The sequence below is a fragment of the Halichoerus grypus genome, chromosome 1 (assembly GCF_964656455.1).
Source record: "Halichoerus grypus chromosome 1, mHalGry1.hap1.1, whole genome shotgun sequence".
Lineage (NCBI taxonomy): Eukaryota > Metazoa > Chordata > Mammalia > Carnivora > Phocidae > Halichoerus > Halichoerus grypus.
This window is the reverse complement of record NC_135712.1, coordinates 172654142-172678657: the sequence shown is the minus strand read 5'-3', so window position 1 is coordinate 172678657 and position 24516 is coordinate 172654142. Positions and strand designations below refer to the sequence as shown.

At 39.1% G+C, this 24516-nt stretch overlaps 1 protein-coding gene across 1 annotated transcript in view; it reads right to left on the bottom strand.

The window, feature by feature from the left end:
- IL5RA (interleukin 5 receptor subunit alpha) overlaps nucleotides 1-24516 on the bottom strand; it is a 47326-nt gene that overhangs the window by 22004 nt on the left and 806 nt on the right. Inside the window, exons 2-8 of the mRNA XM_078075902.1 lie at nucleotides 13251-13485; nucleotides 11876-12019; nucleotides 7810-7894; nucleotides 6179-6324; nucleotides 5007-5145; nucleotides 2106-2259; nucleotides 1844-2031 (exon numbers count right to left, since the gene is read on the bottom strand). Coding sequence (XP_077932028.1) covers nucleotides 1844-2031; nucleotides 2106-2259; nucleotides 5007-5145; nucleotides 6179-6324; nucleotides 7810-7882 — 700 coding nt within the window. The 5' untranslated portion in view covers nucleotides 7883-7894; nucleotides 11876-12019; nucleotides 13251-13485. The remainder of the gene's footprint in view (nucleotides 1-1843; nucleotides 2032-2105; nucleotides 2260-5006; nucleotides 5146-6178; nucleotides 6325-7809; nucleotides 7895-11875; nucleotides 12020-13250; nucleotides 13486-24516) is intronic.

Genomic DNA, 24516 nt, shown 5'->3' with positions numbered 1-24516 from the left:
ATGGCACTGAGTGGTGGAGTCCCTTTCCCCTTCAGCTCATTGCAAGACCCACCTCACTATCCCTGTTTCTCAAGTGGGACCAAACAGGGTCAACCTCATCCTGGAGAGAAATTGCTCTGGAGCTTCCACTGAGCCCTGCCTGTCCTGAGCCACGTGTGTGGCCCCGGGTAGTAATTTCCTCATTCTGAGCTTCAGTTTTGTTTCATTTTGTCGTCTTTGCCTTCTTTCAGGTTTGTTTGGGGGATGGAGCGGGAAGCTTCAATATTCTCTTGCATAAGAAGAATAGATTGGGCCACATTTGTCTTAACTTACAACTCTAGAGTTCTTTTCCCTGACTTATCACTTGATTGTCTTATAGCTTCGAGATGTGGGTGGAAATTATTTCTCAGTGAGCGTTGTTCTCTTAGGTTATGGGACTTAGACCTCACAATTAATGAATCATAAGGATAAGCTAAGCATGGGACCTGTTGGTTCCACAGCCTGCCATTCCCTAAGCAGAAAAAATTTAACCAAGAATGTATTTCTTTTAGTAATATGAGGAATTTATCTCAAAGAAATGAAAATCATACAGGAAAAGGAATTCCTGTGGTCTGTATCAGGTCGTGTCCATTTTCATATTAATATTTTTTCCTAGGTCTTCCTCAGCATTTTTTCATTACCAATTTTCAGGAAAGTGACATTTTTAGGTCATCTGAGAAATAGACTATTGAATAGAATTGCATAACCTCTTCAGTGAGATGGTTCTTTAAACAGTTCATTTGATAGAGATATAGGTAAATCCTGTCCCTTTAAATAATATTTTTTATATTTATAATTATGTATAATTACCAGGCATTGTTCTAAGCACTGTATGGTTATTAACATACTTAATTCTCACAAAAGCCTTGCAGGAAGTGTTAATTTCTCCCCATTTCTTTCTGATGAGAAGACTGAGGTACAGAGGAATGACCAGCTTCTCTACAGTCCCTCAGCTAGTCAGTGGGGGAGCCAGGATCTGAGCCCAGGCAGCCTGACTCCACAGCCCACACCAGTAAATATGCCACGATTGAAATCTTGAGCATTAGTAACAAGAATGCGACGTGAAAGGCTCCTGATGAATTTCATTAGTACAAGTATCTAGGATGGAAGGAGACTATTTCTATTTTGAGAACCGAGCAAATGAAACTTTAAATAATACGTTTAGATCTGAGAATCATATGCTGAGCGAAACATTTTCGGATCACCCAGAGGAGACAGACCAGAATGGTAAATGATCCTAAGAGGAAAGCAAGAGGAATTGGGGGTGGGAAGCTTGGGGAAGAGAAATCTCAGGATGAGAAAGCTGGCTGTCTTTGACTAGCTCTGAAACCATTTGGGGGGGAAAGGGTTGAGAATTATTTGGGGTTGGTACCAGTCCATCATAGGACCAATGGGCAGAAACTTCATGAAATGAGTCAGAGCTGAGAAAGGGCTGCTCCCTTCAGCAGTGAGTTCACATTCCCTGGTTCAGTGATTCTCACATGGTAGAGATTATGTCCCCCATGGGACATTTAGAAATGTTGAGAGACATTTTGTTGTCACAACGTGGGGGGGTGGGGGGGAGAGATGCTACTGATCTAGTACGTAGAGACCAAGAATGCTGCTCAAAATCCTGCAAGGCACAGGACAGCTCCCACATGACAGTTATCCAATCAAGAATACCAGTAGTGCCTAGGTTGAGAAAGCTGGTCCCTGTGATTGTTAGGCAGGGGACAGATCGCATTTGGCATCGGAAAATTAGTCAAACTGGGTGATCTTTATAACCCCTTCCAATGCTGGGATTCTGCGATTTGGTTATTTCAGCTCTGAGTTAAGTCTACCTTACCAGTTGCATGCAGAGCAAACAGCTGATCAAAAGGCTTGATTGTAGCATGCTTGCTTGAGCCATTAGCATGCACTGCCAGGGAGTCACTCCCTCTGCTACTGATAAAAGTCCTCGGAAACCAGCATGCAATATTTCTCTTCAGCGTGTCTTTCCTATACTCCTGGCATTCTTCGGTCGAGGAGCCATACCTAAATGGCAACACTCATAAGTTTTTAAGACGAGAGGCAACAATGCTTTTTCATAAGTAAACATAGCTACTCACCTGTAGTAGAGGAAATACTGCGTGTCCTCAGGGGCATCCTTGCCAACGAGCCAGGTACAGTAAAGAGAAACTTGGTATGGCCTTAAGGGATTATAGTTATTTAATGTGGTGTTCGTAGTACACGTTAAATTCACAATCGAGGTTCCAGGAGACCCTAGATGGTCAATAAGAGGGTCAAAAATAAGAACAAAACATTGCCATGACAGCTTTTAAATCTTGCACTTCCTCTGAAACTGTAGTGATTGGGAACATCTTACCATGAAAAAGTAAACGTTATCATAAATTTCTAGAAACCTTTTTGCAAAGGGCCAGCTTACTGGAGGGATGAAGCTAGGATTACAAAGCCTGAGTTTCTGGCATTAAACTTTCTGGCTACTTTGGGCTAAGGGAGTGTGTCTGCGTGATATACTTGTATGAAAATTAAAGAGCAGTACAAGAGATTGTCGTTCAAAGCTTGGTATTCTAATGCCACATTTTTCAACAATGAGCTGTGACACTTTGAACCCCACTATTCTGGACCTCAGTTTTTCCAGCTGTAAACGGGAGAGTTGACAGAGGAAGGTGTCTAGTGCCACTTTCCATCCTAGAATTATGTGATTCATTAGGTCGCACCCAAATGGTCCTGAATAACATAGATTGCCACTCCGAAGGAAGTGGGTTCTAGCAGCACTGAAAAACAACACTTCCTCGGGTGCCTGGGTGGGTCAGTCGGTTAAGCATCTGCCTTCTGCTCAGGTATGATCCCAGGGTTCTGGGATCGAGCCCTGCGTCGGGCTCCTTGCTCAGCGGGGAGTCTGCTTCTCCCTCTCCTCCCGACTCTTGCTCTCTCTCACTACCTCTCTCATATAAATAAATAAAATCTTAAAAAAAAAAAAAAAAAAACACTTCCTTGGAGACTCCGTGCACAGTAGTCTGTTGAAGTCAGCTTTACTGTGCAAAGATATTAAGGGGATCTTGTGATTTTCCACCAAACTCATTATGTTCATTTCACCCAGGATTTCTGAAGATTATTTGACTGGAAAGCCTTATTTTCATTTCAAACTGCACTGTCACCATGTTAATTGGGGCTCTTCAGAACACACCATAGCGGAGACACTGGCCTTGTGGTTGCTCACAGGAGGGAAAAAACACTTTGGGCTGAGGGTCAAGGGGGACCTCATCAAAGTGGGAGCCTTGAGATTGAATCTCCAATGATAGAAGGGGGTCTCTTAGGTTAGCTTAAAGTCAGTTCATATTTATCACTGTCAGCCAGTGTAGCTCACAGGGGAGAAAAGACAGACCCCTTGTGTCCGCAGAGAAGTTGGACAAAAGGGACACTGGCTAGTTTGTGTTATTACCATGCACCGTCAGATAGGTTTTTTTCTCTATATTCATATACAACAAACGTACACAGACTTGTGTGTATGCCTTGTACTCAGTGTGTTAAATGACCAGATGTTCCACACCCAAGTATAGTTTGGAGTCTTCTGTAATCTGTTTGTCTCCCACCTCTCTTCCAAGGAATTATGTGGTATAAATTCAGACTGATTCAGGGGAGAATTAATTTTTCATTCATGTCACTGTATATTGGCATGCTCAGAGAATAATTAGAATTGCAGGCATGTAATTCTGAAAGATGCATTACAGGTATACTCCTGTTACTGAGATGTGGGAAAGTAGTTTAAGGTAAGGCACACAGAGGTCTGTATTTGTGATCTTATGTCTACCTTGGATTAGTCTCTGAACTTGGAATCAAGGCCATTGTGAATTGGCTGTTCTATGGTCTACGCAACATGTTAAAATGAGTAAACAGAAAGATGTTCACAGGGCTGCTCTCGGTCATCGACACAATTCAGAGGGCACACAGCCTTTTCATTCAGTGATGTGATGAGACAACGGTTGGACGATTACCCATGGGCCAGACGGGCCAAGACAACAGTTACTAGGAACACTCACGTAACCTGGGACATGGTGATCCTTCTCTCTTTCCCTGGTGTGGGTGTGTGTGTTTCCAAGGCTTTAATCCCAAGTATCACTGATTCTACATATTAGAAACCCCAATTTCCCACCAAAGGACAGTATAGACAGTGGATGCTATCTATCCTCTTTCTTCATGGTGGGATGTTCAGTGTTGTGGCTTCTGTGAACCACCAGCAGCTTCCTTAAATTTGGTATGACAAGTCCTAGAGTGCAGAACGCCACAAACAGGACAGGAGGAAATGCTCCTTCTGAAGTGTGCACTGCTTGTTCTACTGGCTCAGTAAAGCATGAGACACCGTCCCTTCCCCCAAAAGGCTTATATTCAGAGGTGGCAGGGTATAAAGCTATTTGTGAAAGATAATGGCATATGTGCTGAATGAGTAACACAGCCCATGAATGGGTTTTGAGGAGGAAGAGCCTCCTTCAGTGTACAGGATGAAAAGTAAAAGGGCTTTCTAGAGGAGGTACAACTTGATTTGTGCTTTGAAGTATGGAAAGGATTCAGAAAAGCAGGCAGAGGGGAATCCAAGAGAGCAAAGCCTCTGAGGCAAGAAAAAGCTGCTGTGTGTGGGTGGGGGGACGGCAGGGGGCGGTCAATGTTAGAAATCTGAGAAAAGCAGAGGAATCATGTTGGGTATGGTTAGAAAATGTCTTACAGCCCAATTATGAAAGACCTGATTGGCCCTGATTTTGCTGATGACCCTGTGACTTGGGAGCAGGGGAGCGAGAAGCGTGAGCTATGTCTGCAGGGATGCACCAGATGGAATGTGGTGGGTTATGACAATAAGTGATCACAGCCTCGGTTAGGATGTTGATGAGGAGGAAGAATACTTGGCAGGAACTGCTGACTGACTACGGAAAAGAAAAGCCAGTTTCTTTTCCAACTTTGCCTGATCTCCAAAGTCGGGAATACAATACAAGGCTGTTAGGAGCCTGCCTTACCCGGTGGGGTTTTAAGCTCAGCAGAAACCCAGTTGCTTGCCAGCAGGGAGTGGCCATTCCATGGGATGGTCTGCACACTTGCTGAAAAGCCTTGATGAAGAACGGTGACGCGTTTGCTTTCAGTGTTTCTGGTTTCATACTAAAAATAAACCCCACAAGTCATGATGCAGAAAAGGGAAAGATCATTAAGAGAGCTATTTTAATCCAATAGGCATTTTCTTCCACTTTTTAAATGGCATGTAAATAAAATTCAGGGAACTAGTTTGGATAGAAAAAAAATTAAGCACATGATTTCACAGGTACATATCTGCTCATCCCCAAACGCATCGAGTTAGGTAAATACGTACAGCTTTTTCCACACCATTCACACCTCAACGAAGTTGATTTTAAAAAATGAGCAAGTAAATAAATGACGCAATTCTAGCATTTGGGTGTTAAAAAAAAAAACCGTACAATAATATATAATAATTCCTCAATGATAGATGAACACATTCCTATAAAAACAAACAAAATACTATGATTAAGGCTCACATTCACTTCAGCCATCACCTCTAAACCCAGTCTCTTCCCCAGAGGTAACTTTCTAAGGGAAATTTCTCTAGAATTCCATATTGACTGAAAAAAATAGCTAATACTAATCGCTTCTCCCTTCATTTCATTTTACTGCACATCTCTTAGGTATCAGGTGCTTTAACATAATCCCTGCAGTGGGAAACGGCAAAGCTGCGTCTCTGAGACATACAGTGACTGGCCCAAGGTTGCCGAGGAGAAGTGACTGCACCCGGATTCGAACTTGGCTTCTCTGGTTAAGCACCCCACTGCCTCCCATTTTATGCCACTGCTCTCTTCTCTTTTTCTCTTTGCCTATTTTCAAGTATCAAATCCATTTTACCTTCAAAGTCCCTAAACGTTCTTTTCTTGGTGAAAGAATCGGGGCAAAGTTAAAAGGTTCTGTGCTGCTGTCGAATGCTAAGCAACACACAGCACTAGTTCATGGTCCTTTCAACTGACACCCTACTCTGCTTGGAGCCTAACGGAAAACCCTTGGGTCAGTTGGTTTTTTTTTTTTTTTTTTTTTTTTTTTGGTAACTTAAAAGTTAATTTGATAGGGAAAATGCAGTCAAAGTTAAAAGTGACTCTAAATAAAGACGACTGTCAGAATAAATACTTACATCATCTTCTTGTGGAGCATTTATTCTCACGTGATACCCTAGCTCGACATCCTTTGGCTCTTGATCAGGATTTGGTTCCCAGCGTAAAAGAACTTGGGCTAGACCAGTAACTTTGATGGTGAAGTTGACAGGTGGGAGAAGTAAAGCTGTGATGAAAAGGAGCCACATGATGTTCAATTGTACGGAGGCAGCACTTTTAAATTTTTCAAGGACTTTAGTGTGGAGTAAGGATCTTATGATTATTAGAGTGTATAATACCGAAATAATTTTGGAAAATTTGCTTTAAAAAACTGCTTTTAACTCCTTATCTTTCTGACTTTGCCCAGGTATTTCCCTATAGCATATACAGGTTTTTACTGAAATATGAATATTTTAATATATCATTCCTTATACCTCTAGTTTTCAAGCTGAGGGCCATTATCTATAAATTGGCTAGAAAAACTTACTGGTTTGTGGCTAGAATTTTTTTTTAATGACATGGAAGATATTAGGATAGAAAATATCAGGGTCCATGAAACATAATTACTATTTCACGAACCTCTTATTTCCACTACATGAATGTACTTAAATATTTGTATTTGTACTAGTTCTTGATGTAAAATTAATTTATTTCTCATTTTGATTCAAAGTCAAAACAATTTGTGAGCAAAACTACTTAGACTTTAATAGAAAAGAGGTTTTTTTTCTTTGAACCACTGTTTTCAAAATAAAAACTTTCCTTTAAGCACAGGTGAGCAAAAAGAAAAAGAAAAATTACCTCTAATCCTGCAACTGAGAATAGTGTTAATATGTGATATATTCATTATTTTTTGTCCTTGGCATATGTTGCTACAACTTGTTAAATTGTTTCCTAAAACTAGGACAATATTGTACACACCATTAGGAAACTGACTTTTATTCCTTTACTACATGGTTAGGATATTTCCACTGACCTTTAATTTTGAATAGCCTTCTATAACTGCGTCTGTACTTGCCACATACAGGGCTCTGTCTATATCACACTGTCCATTATGGTAGCCACTGGCCATATATGGCTATTTAAATGTAAGTTACCTTAGTAAGGTAACTAAGTTACCTTAGTTGCATGAACCTATTTCAACTACTCTGTAGTCACTTATGTATAGTGTCTACTCCATTGTACAATGGGGATATAGAACAGTGTCCTTATCATAGAAAGTTCTCTTAGACAACACTACATATGGACCATATGATAACTTTCTTTTCTTAGACTCTGTCCTTATACCATATCCATAGATCAACAAGTTTCTGAACTGAAGCGTAGTGGAAGTTTTTATTCTTTGGTTGTGAGGACTTGTAACCAACCCCTTGCATGGGAAGGCATTTCACATGTGGCCACCAGCTCCAGCTCTATTCCATAGAGCCCAAACACCCACACTCAGAATATGATTCCCCAGTGTAGCATAAAATTGGCATTCCAGCCAACTTTGCTTTCTTAAAGTACAGTGTGTTGAAAAAGTTTGTATTCTGAAAAGAGTAAATATTCTTCTTTTAAAAAAATCCATACATAATTTCCTAATTGAGGGATTATTTAGGAAAAAAATGCTATCATTTTTGTAATGTACTTTTTTTTTTAAAGAAACACTACTGAATTTAATAGATGGTGTACCTACATTTTTTATCAGGAAGTAAGTCTGCTCTCGGTATCACCATAGCCCACAACAGAATCAGTAATGCAGGTGCCATGATAATCACATCCTACAGAAAACAGAAGGATGAAGATCCCAATCACCACCAGTCGCCATTTTTAAGAAAAACTGGAAGCTACCTTTTAATATAAAATGTAGTCCTTTCCCCATTTAACAGTTCTGAATTAGCTGTTATGTGCTAGAAATATAAATATGAACAAATGTTGGGTTTTGTCTTTAAAACGTGGATCCATAGTCTGAGGGGCAGGATGAAATGTAAATGACTAATTGTAGTCCAGTTAAACACTGTTGCAATAAAGGTGTGAATGGGGCACAGCGGGAGCCAAGAGACTTCTGAATTGAGAAGGATTAACTAGAGGTTTTTTTTTTTTTTTTAAGATTTATTTATTTATTTTAGAGGGAAAGAGAGAGTAAGAGGGAGAGGGAGAGAGAGAGTCCCAAGAAGACTTGGTGCTGAGCACAGAGCCCGATGCAGGGCTCGATCTCATGACCGCAAGATCAGGACCTGAGCCGGTCACTCAACCGACTGAGCCACCCAGGCGTCCCTTAACTAGAGTTCTTGACACAACAAGGGGAAAGGCAGTCCTGGTGGAATCCACAGCGAGGGTAAAGTCAGAAGAGCAGAAATTAAGTGGGTGAGGTTGGGTACTGAGCGGGAGACCAGAGCAGATCTTTGAAGAGTAAAAATTCTAGGCACTGTTATTCAGATTGAAAATAAGCACCATTCTGATTCATTAACAAGTATTTAAATACGGGCCAACATGACAAGAAACTTAAATCTAAAACAATTTTAATGTGGGAAAGAGACATTTCGTATCACAAACCTGGAATATTATGGCACTTTGAGCTTTGGAGAGGTTAAATATGTTGATGAATCCAAATAGGGGCAGGCCATTAAAGGGAATTAAAAACATAGGTACAGGCCTGAGGAAAATAAACACGGTCTTGCTACCTACTTGAAACAACTGGACAATGAAACTGAATCTAGAGTAGTAACGTTATAATAACTCAGCATGGCCGTCTGGGAAGTGTGGTTGTGGCAGTCTGGAAAGTGTGGTTGTTAATATCAGCATCTTGTTGGACACATCGAAGAAGGGAGTGGATCCCTTGTTGGGAATTATCGATTAGAAATCTTGAGGGCTTCCTCTGAAGATATTGAAAGGCATTTTTCACATGGCCTGGATTTTAAGGAACAAAGAATTTTCACAGCTTCTCCATGTTGTGTTGTGTGCTATCCTGGCTTTTACAAAGCAGTTCTTCCTTTTATCTCTCATGCCCCCCGACCCTTTGATTCAGTGGGTGGCCCACATGGTTATTAGCCAATTGGCAATGAAGAAAAGGAGTCTGAAAACTTAAATAATTTTCCAAAGATCAAACAGCTAGTAGAAAATGGAATTTGGACCCAATCTCGGATTTACCAACAGCAAAGCCTATGTTCTGTACTAATTTAAATGACTTCTAGTTTTCAGTTTAAAAATTTATTTAAAAAGGGGCGCCCAGCTGTCTCAGTTGGAAGAGCATGTGATTCTTGCCTTGGGGTCATGAGTTTGAGGCCCACATTGGGTATAGGGATTATGTAAAGTACAATATTTTTTAAAAATTTATTTAAATGGGCTGGTATTTGGCAAATATAATGGTAACCACAGAAGATAGACTTTTGGCTAAATGGCAAAAAAAAAATCCTTTATTATTTTTTAGCTCACTATTTAACCAACTTATTATTTACCTTACGACTATCACTCTTAACTTTGTAATGAAATTAGTAAAATATCACAATATAGAAGATAGCAACATCATACAAATCATTCAATTTCTTTTTCAAATAAACTTAAGTATTGCTAATCAGAATTGTGCTACTTTTGATAAAAATAATTTTCTCTTACTCTGGTCCCACATTGTGTAGAAACAGAATTTTAAAAATGACAAGGACAATAAAAGCAGATATTTTAATACTCTAAAATTTTTCAACAAGTAAGAATGTTAAGGAGTTAAAGGGAAACATTAATTTGCTGAGCCTAAGAAGCAAAGATACAAAAATAAAACCAAAAAAAACCCTTAACAAATAACAATAAAGACAGTTTCCTCTGCAAGTTAAGAAGGTCATGTCTTTGAAACGTCAGCATTTCCTGAAATGTTAGATATGCTCTAACTTTGCGCTAATGGTCATTAAGAGGAATTCTGGGTCAGAAAAAAAAAAATGCAAGATTGATATTCCATAGTGACTGGTACTGACTAGCAAAGCAAATAGTATGTTATGACCAAACACTTATTTGTCCTTCTAAGTTAAGTAATTGAAGAGAGAAAACTGTTGAATATCTAAGTGGGGGAATAATTGAATATTTTACATAACCAAGCACCCTCCCATAGAATTTGTTGGGAGAATAATTGAATATTTTACATAACCAAGCACCCTCCTGTAGAATTTGTTACGTATTCCAACATCATAGCTGCTGAAAATGGAATTATGTTTTGTATTCAATCACTCAGAACTTTTCCGATGATTAATTTCTTTTTTGCTGTAAAACAGCCATACAGTTTTTTTCACATCTCATTGTGATATTTTGCATTCAAAAAGGCGACACAACAAAATTAGGTGTCCTATAGACGACACAAGATATTCAAATAGAAGTCAAAATATTAGTGAGAATGACAATTTTTTTGTGAGCCAGATAAATTCCCTCCAAGACTGGGTATTACTGGAGCTTTGGCAGTTGACCCGTGTTTCCCGTAATCCTGTTCATTCTCTGCTCTGTTCCTTGAAAACTCCTCCAGCCTTTGTCCATGATCCCTTATTATTTCTGGTCTCAGGCAGAACAATTACCACTGCTGGAAAAACAACCCAAATCTCTCTGGGCCATGTTTTTAATCCAAAGGTATATTGTTAAATAGATGTCAACTGGGAGACCTTTCACTGTACAAGAATAGAGCTAGCTACCTCTCTAGCTTAAAAAAATATATATCAAAATGACAATATGATCAACTACTTCTCATGGCTACCAATTAAAATCTGCAAGAAAGATATCAAGTTGTTAAGATAACATTCAAATTCAGCAGAATAAAGCAAACATGGGCCTACTTACAGTCATCACAAAACAAAGTCAGTCTTCTTAGAGATATCATAGGCTACTTGTTCATGTGACATTTCACTGAGTTTACCTAAAATTCCTCGAGTGCCCTCAAAGAATCTGCCTTCTGGTTAAGTGATATATTGGAAATTTGGGAGAAAACAGGAGCACAACCTCTTGCACTATAGATGTTTGTAGAAAGTTGGGTTAAGTTTTGGCAATTGGCAATGGATTTCCCCAGTGTTCCTAAGAATTGGTCAAATTCTACTGAAGTTCAAACTTAAGAATATTTTCCCCTCTTCTTTTTTTTTTTTCTTTTCAACTTATTTTTTTTTTGCCTGGGGCATTTGTTTTATAACCAAAGTTGTATATGCAACCCTGTTTTTAGAGCATTTTTTTGAGTCACTTGTGGTGACATCTAGTTCCAGGCTCAACCTCAGTGCACAGAAATTGACAAGCAACTGGGAGGATTCATGCTCTGTTAGGCTCTTAAAAGTAAAGAGTTTGCTTTTTTACTTCCTCTTTTTTTCCTGTACAGCGTAATCAGCAATAAAACTCATCTCTTGAGGGATGAAGAATAAATAAATAACCCAAGGTGTAAAATGCAAATGACACGTTTAGCATTTAGGTATATCGTATTACCCCCGAAATGAAAACCTGTGCAAGCTTCCTAAAAATATAAATGAGTGATAAGGACCGCCTATAATGCGTGCAATTTTTTCTTACTATTCCTGGATTTTGGTCAACTTTCTGAAATAGTCATAAAATATAAGTCATGGGTTCAAATTGTTGCCCTATACATTCATAAACAATCTTTAGCCAAGGTAGGAATGGTGCTTCATTGGGAAAATGAAGGAAGAAGGACTTTGCTGCTCATCTCCCAATGGTGGTTAAATGTCTCCCAGCTAATCCCACGTGGTATGATTTGCCATCCCGCATCTGTGCTCCCCCATTCCGGGGCATACCTGCCTCTGGTGATCCTCTTGTTTCCAGCAACCGTGCTCCGTATCAGAGGGCCAGGACCAGACCCATCCTGTCCGTGCGTTTGGCTGCAGCCCCAGCACCTAGCACAGTGTCAGGCACAGGGCAGATGCTAAACGTGCCTGGCCCTGTATAGAATAGAGGCAAATTAATATGCTACCCTTACCAAGCCCAGCTCTGCAGGGTAAAATCTAGCATGGGGACGAGATAGACCAGAGCACAGGAGGCTGGGAGCATATTAATAAGCCTGGTCCATTTGGGGCATACATTTGGTACCTTGCCTAAAAATTTCCCCAAGTAGCATTTCACGTAATGAAAACAAATGAGGTGATTTGATTTCCAAATCTTCATTATGTTTTGAAAGGCAAACTTTTAACAAATAGCTACATACCTTAATATATTTTTCAATAGCTACAAAAGAGGACATAACTTTCCCGCAAAATAAAAATTGTACCTGGTAATGAAATTTTTGGCATGATAATCCATTAAATTGAGATTCAGATACATTAATCAATATGGCTATAAAAGTGGTCACTTTTCACGTGTTTATGAATGTTAGGCTCATGGGGTACTGAGGGATTTTTCTTTTCCTTTTTTTTTTAATTTTTCATTCAATCCATTTCTCCTGTATATATAAAATAAATTTATGTCACTTTGGGTAAATAATTAATAAAACCAAGTGAGATATTTCAGCTATTTCTGTTTTAGATACTTCAAATTATTGTACATCTCGTATCAAGTCAAACAATCTTGAAAAATCCCAGAACTCCCAGGAGAGACAAAAAGCAGAATGCCTTCAATTAGATGCAGTGCAATCATCTCCTTTTCGCTGTTGTTCCTTAATTTGTAGCTTTCTTAATTAACTCTCAAACGTCCTCACCAAGATATTTCATTAACTGCTACACCCTGTTTTCTAACCTCAGGTATTTTCTAAGAAATCTTGGCAGAGTATAGATTTTCCTTTTAATCCCTAAAGTATCTGCAGCATGGCAAACCTGTCCCCTATATAAGGGTCAACGAAAACCTTAGGTGTCTTGTTAATATGACTCACCTAGCCATGGATTTGCCCTCCTCAGTTACTTAGCTGAGTTACAAGGACACAAGAATAGAATGCTATACCCAGAATCGATACGACCCGCCTGATAGACGTTTTATAGCACCATTATTAGTTCTGCCCCTGCTAATAATAGTTATAAGGGGTTTTGTTTCCCCTTTTTATTTAAAAATTTGCCATATATTTAGAAATCACTTATTTCTCCCTTTTCCTATCCTCCCCCCCGCCCTTCCCCATGTAATGAAATTCTTAGGAGGTGGAGCATAGGGTGATCTTAGAGAAAAAAAAAAAAGGCATTTGCTCACTTTGCGATGAATCAGCCTTGGATCCCCACTTACTGAGAAGTGCGGTGGCCCCATGCCATCAGGAGCAGCTGCAAGGGCATTGAAAATGAATCTTATCTCTGGGTGCACTTTTTGACTTAGAGGCGGTTCTTCTTTACTGTTTCATCATCACAGCTGTAATGGTTACAAACTCACAGGCAGTTTGCTGTACCATGGGATGGCAACAGAGCTTCTCCAAGCACATCTCCAGGAGCATCTGTAAGAGCAGTTATGGACGACCCTCAACAGCAGCTCCCCAATGAATGAAATGAAAGGATCTCTCTTGTCCAGATAGCCACTATCTGATAACGGTCTCATCTGCATTTTCATTCTCTTTCAAGATGTTTGGCTCTGTTCTGGAGCTGAAAGTCACATTTACTCCTGGGTGACAAGGTCAAGTTTTCTGTGGGTACTCTCAAGCACTGCCTTTCTGTGTTCTTTACATGTTCCATTCAGTTAAGGTATGTATGCATTGCGTCTCTGCCGCCCACACAGCGCCAGGCTCATGCGAGGACAAGAAGAATGGAGCGTGAGGAATAAGTCTCTCTGCCTTCTGAGCATTAGCAGCACTTCTCAGTCTTAAGAGAATGCCTTAGCCTTTTCTCTTCTTTGCAAGCAAGTCCTGCACCTGCAAATACTTGTGTGTGCCAGGGGCAGGGAGAGCTTCTGAGTGTGATAAACTGCTGGGAGCTGTAGCCTGGCTTGTCCTGTACAAATTGTGACAGACAGTGGCAGTTGGGTCTGCGGGCACGGCCCAGGACCTTCTCCCTCCTGTCAACTCTCAGGTTCCAGCAGAGCACCTCCGCTGTCCTTAGTATGCTTTAATTGAAGTAAACTGAGTTGCATTTTCCTTTATTTTGTTCCATTTCTGTCTAGAAATTTTGAGGTGACTGACTAGCAAAGCTAATTAAAAACATGTGGCCTAGGGTGTGAATGGATAAGAATAGCACTTACTGGGGTGCCTGGGTGGCTCAGTCGGCTAAACCTTCCGCTCAGGTCATGATCCCAGGGTCCTGGGATCGAGCCCCATGTCAGGCCCCCAGCTCAGCAGGGAGTCTGCTTCTCCCTCTCCCTCTGTGTGCGTGCTCTCTCTCTCTCACACACTATTTCTCAAATAAATAAAATCTTAGGGAAAAAAAAAAAAAGAATAGTACTTATTGTACTAAGCATCTGAGCCAGGTACTAGTCGTTGCCTTTGTAAGGGGACCTCCACTCTTAGCCCCAGGAGCTGAGTGACAGTGGTCTCTGAGAAGCCAAAGCAGGAAGAGGGGGAGCAAGGGCCCAGAGGCAACTGCCAGGTGAGATCAGTTCTGTTTGCAGGATGAGGAACCACAGGTACTCTGAATGAGACTTCCAGGAGGCTCAGTGTAGGTAATGTGTAAGAACATTGAGTGGGGTTCTTAAGGTATCCATTGTAGAAGTTGCCAAACTGGATCAGTCATTATTGGATGACCTGAAAAAATGCGATTTTCCCTGGGGAAAGGGAGAGAGATCCATTTATTTGCTAAGAAGCACCCAGAAAAGTTGAGATAGAGCATCAGCCTCTGACCTACTCCTGGATGTCCCACACATCTAATTTTAGGTGTAGCATACTTGTCACTATAGAAACCCTAAAAATAGTTATTGATCATTGTGAGGGCCATAATTTCTGGCCTCAAAGTCTGCTTTCACGTTCCATTTCTTATATTCTTTTACTCCAGAAGTGTTTACTGAATGCAGCTGTGCACAGTGCCAGGCACTGTTAAGAACATAAAGACAATTAGATCTGGCTACTACCCTGGAGACCATCTTCTTGGATATATGATCTTTTTTCAGCTTTCTCAATAATAATTTTAAAAATGCGCTTATATTTTGTCTCCATGTCCTATTTCCACTGTAGCCTGAAGGAAAATGATGGTTTTGTATAGTTTACTTTTTGTGGCAACGGTTTTCTTCTTTAGAATAAACTGTAAATGTCCAAAGATAGTATAATGGAACATGCTGGAAGAATCCCCCAAATTGTTTTTTTTTTTTTTTTTTTTAAGTAAAATCAAATTTGCCTGTATCTTTTAGAAGAAAAGCAATCTTGGTTCAGCCAAATAGTATAGGTGAAAATACAAATAGGGTAACAGGAAGGAACTCAGGATTCGGTGGTTCCATCTTGGACTCTGGTTCCCAAAGCTTACTAAATGTGTCTATAAATAGGAATCCATTCCATGGAAATGTGAAATGGAGACCAAGATTTATATGAGAGAAAAAGAGTGAAATTCATTATACCTTTACTTGTAATAGGAAAAATAATATGGGGATGGTTGCGAGAAAGATAACTTTCAAAGGTTGAAATATGTAGATAATAAAAGGAACGTTTATCAAGAACTTTTAATAATACAGGGTATTACGGGAAAATGTTAAGCAAAAACAATAGAGCAAGTATACATATATAGATTTTTTTCATAATCTCATTTTTGATCAAAAGAGCAAACCGATAGGAGCGGTTATCTCTAAGTAGTAGGTTTTTAGTTAGCTATTGTTGCAGAACAACTACCCACAGACACTGCAGTGGTAAGTATTGATAAGCATTTATTTCTTGCCCAAGTGTCTGAGTTTTGACTAGACTCTGGCTAAATTTGGCTGGGCTCCAGATCACAGAGTGGGATCACGTGTATTCTCAACATCTGTCATTCTGTTGGAACCAACGGCTACCCAAGGCGGATTCTTTTTATGGTGATAGCAAATGTGCAAGAGAACAGGACCAACTGTGCAAGCCCATTTCACTTATCTCCTTATGTCACATTCACTGACATCCCAAGAATCAGAACAGATGACATGGCCACACCCAGAGTCAAGTGGACCCAGCCACAGTCTACTCCCCCTACCATGGTAAGGCCATGATAAGGGTGTGGATGTGTGCAACTGCTAGAGGGCAGTGAAAAATTGGAACCAATGGCTCATCTACTGCAGTGGGATTAACATGTCCCTTAATCTTCTTCTTATGCTCCTATATATACAAATATCTTATTGTGTATAAATGCAGGAAAAAAAGTATTAGAGATACACAGATTAATGGGGTAGAACAGAGAATCCAGAAATAAACTCTCACATTTATGATTGATGGATTCTTGACAAGGATGCCAAGATAATTCAATGGAGAAAGGAACAGTTTTTTTTTTTTAACAAATGGCATATAAATATGCAAAAGAATGGTGTTCAACCCCTACCTCATACCACATACAAAAATTAACTCCAAAGAAATCAAAACTTAAAAGTGGGAACTAAAACTATAAAACTCTTAGAAGAAAACATAGGCATAAATCTTAGTGACCCTCACATTAGGCGGTGGTTCCTTGAACCTGATCCAAAAGCAATGAAAGAAAAGGTAGATATGTTGGACTTCAGTAGAATTAAAAGCTTTTGTGCTGCAAAGGACACCAGAAAGAAAGTGAAGACAACCCACTGAATGGAAGAAAATATTTACAAATTACATATCTGGTAACGGACTTGTAACCAGGAAAAAAATGAGGAAATCTTACAACTCACCAATGAAAAGATAAATACCCCCATGAAAAATGGACAAAAGATTTGAATGGACATGTCTCCAAAGTAGATGCCGCAATAAGCAGCAAGTACATGGAAAGCTGTTCAACATCATCCATTGGAAAAATGCAAATCAAAACCATGAGGAGATACCTCTTCTCATCCACTAGGATGGTTAAAATAAAAAAGACAACTAATAGTGTTGTTGAGGATGTGGAGAAATTAGAACCCTCATAGGTTCTGGGTAGAACCACTGTTCTACCACTGTTGGTGGGAATGTGAAATGGTACAGATGCTTTGGAAAACAGTCTGGCAGTTTCTCAGAAAGTTAAACATAGAATTACTATATGAATCAGCAATTTCATTCCTAGGCAAATACCCAAAAGAATTGACAATCTATATCTGCACAAAAATTTATATGTGAGTGTTCATAGCAACATTATTCATAATAGCCAAAAAGTGGAAATAGCACAAATGCCTGTCAACCAATGATAAAGAATACGTGGTACATCCATGCAATGGATGGACGTCTGGGCAGCTCAGTTGGTTAAGCTGTCCGACTCTTGGTTTCAGCTCAGGTCATTATCTCAGTGTTCTGAGATCAAGCTCCCGTGTCAGGCTCCGTGTTCAGTGGGGAGTCTCCTTGAAGATTCTTTTTCTCCCTCACCCCTCTATCCCCCCCCACTCACTTGCTCACTGTCTCTCTCTAAAAAGATAAAAATAAAATAAATAAATATCCATGCAATGGAATGTTATTAAGCAGTGAAAAGAAATGAAGTACCCACACATGCTAGAGCATGGATGGTCCTTGAAAACCTGAAGCTAAATAAAAGAAGCCAGTTCACAAAAGACCACATATTTTATGATTCCACTTATATGAAATGCCTAGAATAGGCAAATTCATAGAGATAGAAAGTATATTAGTGATTGCCTAGGGCTGGGTAGGGGGAGTGTGGGCAAAATGAGAAGTGACTGCTGATGGCGGTGGGGTTTCTCAGAGGGTAAAGAAAATGTCCCTAATTGTGGTGATGATTGCCAACTCGGAGACTAAGCTAAAAATCATTGAGTTATATACTTCATATAGGTGAAGTTTATGATGTGAATACATCTCATTAAAACTGTTATTTTTTTAAAAAGATGCCCTAACAGGATTTAAATAGAAACCTAGGTAGTTATTAGAACAATTCCAGTATAAAATCAATGTGTAGGTTTACCATTGTATAGCTAAAATTAAAAGCATATCTTTATTCAAAAAAGAATCCCAGGAGCTTAAGCATCTTGAGTTGTTAATAACCAGTTCTTCTTTTTACTCTTGCTTGTATTATTTTTTCACTTGTATTAAGAGAAGATTGACATATAACATTATATAAGTTGGTGTACAACATAATGGTTTGTTGTAACTACACATTACAAAATAATTTTGCATGGACCAATTCTTTACTTGCAAAGCCAGATACAGGAAATCAACCAGAATGTGGAAACAAAAAAACTATATAATTAAGCTTACTTTATTAAGGTAAATTAGTATTCTATTTCAATCAGGAGGTAACTTACGTCATGCCTGGGGCTGTCAATTGCTTTATACACATTATCATATCACAATCCTATAAGCCTATTTTGCAGATGAATAAACTGAAACTCAGACAATTTAGCCCAGTTTGGTTGTTATGCTCCCCAGAGTCACATTGCCCACAATGGCAATACTTGTGTAATTGTCATAATTATTTTAAGAGAAACAGTGTAACAAGTACTTAACAAGGACTAAGTCTCCTACTTGGTGGTGGTGGGGGAAAGAGATACCTCTGGAGAAACTTCCAATTATTTCAGGTGAAGTCTGAATATCATTTCCAATGGGAAGATCTCTCCGACTCTACCCTTTCTCCCAAGGGAGTGTTCATTCTGCAGCTGAGATTATTTTATTTTTATACTGTACTGAATAGTATGTTTATATCTCTATCTCCACCACTAGATGCAAGGGCAGGTCTTAATTTGATCTAGCTTGGTTTTATCAGAATCCATCAGAGTATCCAGTTTTAAGAAAAGAAGAGGGAGTTTGTGTTGTTACAATAGGGAATTCCGTATGATTCTCTATTTTAAGGTAGAAATGCAATGGAGAATATCACAAGAAAGCTGGTTTAGACTCTTGGTTCTGTTCTGAGGCTGCTGCTAAGTCAGAATTTTGAAGGTGATTATTCTCAGTCTTTACCCTTGGGCCTCTGTTCTTTTAACTATTATTGAAGTCCCATCTTTTAAAATTAATGACCCAGTATGAAATTTCAGAACAGCTAAAATTGATTTGTCTATTTACTTACCTCTTTTAAATGTAAAATAAAATTGCATTTGTGTGTAAAATCCCCTAGCACCAATGAAAACTGCGATTCTACATTTTCTGAGAAATCTCTTTATTTGTCCTCTGGGAGATCTTAAACTTTAGTTGGCTTCTATTAAACTTTTATGAGAACAAAACGAGTGAATGATTTTTCCTTCAAAGAGGTACTTTTTGTTGTTTCGAAGAAAGAAGACATTCTTGAAAGAGAACATGTCTTTTAAACAAATTACTCAGTGTTGCTTACCCCCAAAAAAGGGGCGGGGGAGGGGTTTGAGGTTTAACCAGCATCAACTCCCAAATTGCAGAATATTAAAATTAGGCCAAAATTATGTTTTTATCTGACTTGTCTAAATATTGCTTCAAATATCTTCCTCAAGGGCCTAAAATGCTATTACAAAATCTTATCTTTATAGGAAGCATTATTCTCCTTTCTCTGTCCTATTTCAAAATGCAGATGCTCTTTGGAGTAGTGATGTTTTAAGGACACTGATGCCAGTTGGGTGCTGGCAGGTGGGGTGGGGACCTCTGATCTCAGGGTTACCACTCTGCTTTTTAATGGTTTTTACCTCTGTTCAGCCATGTGTTTTTACTTGAAATCAAAGCCTCTGCCTAAAACCAGAAACAGGAAGAAATGGAGAAAATATCAGCATTAAGGTCAACACAGTTATTATCCCAAGTTGATCAACCAGTTGTTTTGTCACATGATAATCCTTGGTGTTCCCATATCTTCCTATCCCCCTACCCACGAAAGCATGCACTTGAAGGGCTGAATAATGAGCCCACCCCCAAAGATGTGCACCTCCTAGTTCCTAGAGCTTGCACACACATCACCTTATTTGCAGATGTAATTAAGGTGAGGATCTTTCAATGGGGAGGTTATCCAGGATTACCCAAGGGGCTCAGTGTAATCACAAAGGTCCATATAAGGAGGTAGCAGGAAGGTCAGAAAGGAAAGAGGTTATGTTTGCCGACTTTGAAGATGGAGGGAGGGAAGCTCTCGAAGCTGGAAAGGACCAAAAAGAAAACAAACACAGATTCTCCCCAAGTGCCTCTAGAGGGAATGCAGGCCTGTTGGACTCATGTTAGACTTGTGACCTCCAGAGAAGGTCAGAAAGGGAGAAAATAAGTTTATGTACCAGGCCCTTCCACCCATTTTCCATGCTACAGCCAGACTAGTCACATGAAAATACAGTAGGTTTATGAAAACTCCTGCTTAAAAAACCTTCAGTTCTTTCATATTACCATTAAAATGAAGTTCAAGTGTCACTATGTGAGGTGCCCAGCCCTGCAGGATCTTGTCCTGCCTGCTTCTTCAGCTTCATCAGAGTACTCTAGTGATTTTGAGTCGGAATGTTTGAGTTGAATTGTGTGTGTGCTCCTCACTACCTGTGTGACCTTAGACAAATTAACCTCTCTGTGCTTATGTTTTCTCATTGGAAAATACCTCATTGCATGTTCCTGAGGATTAATAAGAATACAATGCTTGTCACCATTCTAAGCATAGTATAAATTACTATGTAGACTTACCATTACTGTGAGCATTCACACATGCCATGGACACACAGTAGACACTAAACGGATGGATGGATGGATGGATGGATGGATGGATGAAAACAGCATTGCATTCACAACTGTTTCACATAGTCTGTTACTTCTCTCTGATTTGCAGAGATGATTCAGTTTTAAAGGAACACAACCAAAACTTAGATGAACAGAGACAACTGAACATTTGGGAGCCACATTTTGGCTACTAGATGTATAAGTTGGAATAAAAAAATCTGATCCACTACGAAGACAGTTGAAAGCTGTCCACTCCTGAGGGAGTCTTTAGCCAGCACTGAAGTGCATACCAACCAACATTAATGGGTTTTCAAACCAGCACTGGTAACTAAGACTTGAAGTCTGTATAAACAATAAGTAATTCTAAGCTGTTTTTATCTAATTTTCTTTACTTTTTAATAATATGTTGCATTCTAACTGCAGAATAATACTCATGGCAGTGGTGTTTCTATAGTATAATGGAAACTTGCCCTACCCTAACAGTCCCCTCTGTTCATATTTACTTGGGGGTAGATAATATACAATAAGAATACTTTCTGTAGGAGTTCTGTGTAATAAATGTCAGTTCCTTTGCAGGTAAAATTCTATTTCCCTCAGGATGGGTCTACACTAAGAGAGAATAGTAAACCTCTTATGTGCAGCAGAAAGGACTTTTCATTGCTTTGGTTGTTCTCACCATTGTCCTGGGGGGAGGGTTGGGCAGCATCTGTCTACAGAGGTCTCTTCCACTTTAGTTTAACGGCCTCAAAGTTCTTCATTCTACCTTCATATGGAAATGCTTTAATAGTTGAATTTATTTGAATGAGCATTTCTTGAGAGCCTTTTTAAATATATATTTTTAAACTTTCATGTTCTAGTTTTTGGCTAATATATGGAAAGAAAATAGTTGGTCAGGTTTTTTTTTCAGGTGTAATTTACATAAAGGAAAGTTTACCCTTTTTAGTGTACTGTTCATGTGTTTTGACAGACACAGTCATGCACTCACCACCACCATCAAGATATAGAAGCATTCCATCACCCCCCAAAGTTCACTCACGCCACTTTGTAGTGAGCCCCTCCCTCCATCTGCTGTTCCCTGTGGCAACTGGGCTGTTTTATATCTCTATAATTTTGCCTCTTCCAGGATGTCTTATGAATAGAATCATTATGTAGCCAACTGAGTCTGGCTTTCTTTATTTCAGATTTAGATATATATCAGGAGTTAACTCTTTTTTATTGCTAAGTGATATTCCTTTGTATGGATGTACCACAGTTTACTTATCCATACATCTGTTGGAGGAAATTTGGCTTATTTCCAAGTACAGATGATTATCAGTAAGTCTACTATTACCATTCACATACTTTTTTTTTTTTTTTTAAGTAGGCTCCATGCTTAGCATGGAACCCAACACAGGACTTGAACTCATGGCCCTGAGATTAAGACCTGAGCTGAGATCAAAAGTCAGACACTTAACCGACTGAGCCACCCAGGTGTCCCCACATACATTTTTAAATGTGAACGTAAGTTTTCTTTTCTCTCCGTTAAATATCAAGCAGTAGGTTTGCTGGGTTGTATTTTTTTTTTTTTTTTTTTTTTTTGAGAGACAGAGAGCATGAGAGGGAGGAGGGTCAGAGGGAGAAGCAGACTCCCTGCCGAGCAGGGAGCCCGATGCGGGACTCGATCCCGGGACTCCAGGATCATGACCTGAGCCGAAGGCAGTCGCTTAACCAACTGAGCCACCCAGGCGCCCTGCTGGGTTGTATATTAAGAGTAGATATAACTTTATCAGAAACTGCCAAACTGTTTTCCAGAGTAGTTGTAGCAGTTCGTATTCTTATCAACAGTGTATGAGTTCCAGTTGATCTACATTGTTGGCAGCACTTGATAATCCCAGGTTTTTGATTGAAACATTCTAATAGGTATGTAATAGCATCTCACTGTGGCTTCAATTTGTATTTCCCTAATAACTGATGATGTTGCCTGTCTTTACATGATTGGTTGCTAACCATATAACTTCTTCTGCTACATTTGTTTCTGTATTATAACCTGTATCTCTATACTTTATTATTAAAATTAAAACTTACTGGGGTTCCCTGGGTGGCTCAGTCATTAAGTGTCTGCCTTAGGCTCAGGTCATGATCTCGGGGTCCTGGGATCGAGCCCTGCATTGGGCTCCCTGCTCAGCGGGAAGCCTGCTTCTCTCTCTCCCACTCCCCCTGCTTGTGTTCCCTCTCTTGCTGTGTCTCTATCTGTCAAATAAATAAAATCTTTAAAAAAATGCTTTAAAATTAAAACTTATTGGGGCGCCTGGGTGGCTCAGTTGGTTAAGTGTCTACCTTCAGCTCAGGTCATGATCCCAGGGTCCTGGGATCCAGTCCCGCATCGGGCTCTCTGCTCAGTGGGGAGCCTGCTTCTCTGTCTCCTGCTCCCCCTGCTTGTGCTCACCCCTGCTCGCTTGTGCGCTCTCTGTCAAATAAATAAATAAAATCTTTAAAATATTAAAACTTATTTATATTTGCTGCCACTGAATAAAAATACGTTTGTTTTTAAATTATTAACCTTGAATCCTAAGACCTCTAGATCCACTTATTCAGGTAGTTTTGTCGATTCCTTTGCAAACCATTATGTCATCTGAAAAGACAGTGTTGCTTCTTTCCTGATTATGACATCTTTTATTATTTCTTTTTCCCATGTTAATGTTTATGAACTACGGTAAAATATTGAAAAGAAGTTATGAGACTGGGCATCTTTGTTCTTGATATCAGAGGAAAAGTAGTCAATACTTTAAGTATGATGGCAGCTGTACATTTTTCATAGATGCCCTTTACCAGATTAAGGAAGTCTCTTAATCTTAGTTTTCTTTTTTTTTAACTTTATTTTTTAATTTAATTTTGTTAGTCACCATACACCACCATACAACACAGATCACTCCATGATCTTAGTTTTCTGAGAGTTATAGTCATTAATAAGTGTGGAATTTAAGTGTTTTTTCTGCATCTATTGGGATGATCATACAGTCTTCTTTTTTAGTCTGCTAATATGGTGAATAACAATGATTGGTTTTCAAATATTAAATCTATCTTGCATTCCTGGGATAAACCAAACTTGATCAAAATCCAGCTTGCTGGATTTGGTTTGCTAATATTTCATTAAATATATGTGTTTCTAGGTTCATGTGGATATTGATGTATAAATTCTTTTTTTGGTTATATCTATTTCAGGTTATCAGTTGTCATGCTGGCCCCAAATTAGAGGATAAATGTTTCCTACTCTATTTTCTGAACAAAAATTATGGAAGATTGGTGTTATGTCTTCCTTAAGTGATTGATAAATTTGACCACTAAAACCATTTGGGCCTGGAATTATCTTTGTGGGAAGTTGGTTGTGAACAAACTTCAATTTCTTTAGTAGTAAAGAACTATTTAGATTTTTAAATTTCATCCTGTTTCAGTTTTGATGTATGTTTCAAAGAATTTGTCCATTTCATCCCCAGTGCAAATTGTCAGTAAAATTGTCCATGTCTTCTATTATCCTGTTAATGTCTTATATCTGTAGTGCTATGCTCTTTCACATTGAATTCTCTAATTTTTTTCTTGCACAGGCTAGTTAGGATATATGAATATATTCATTGCCACACGAAGAAACATAAATCAATGCTTGGCCTCTGAACAGCAACTTGGGAAACTAGGCCTGTTCTTCTCAAAATGGGATACCTAATAGCCCTGAAGATAAGAGGGCTGATCATTGGAAACCACAGAAATACTACGGCACATGAATTTTCCTAGGAAAATTTTACGGAAATTAGAGCGCTATTAAGACTACACTTAATGAAAACATATGATGCGATTTTACTTTATTTATTTTTA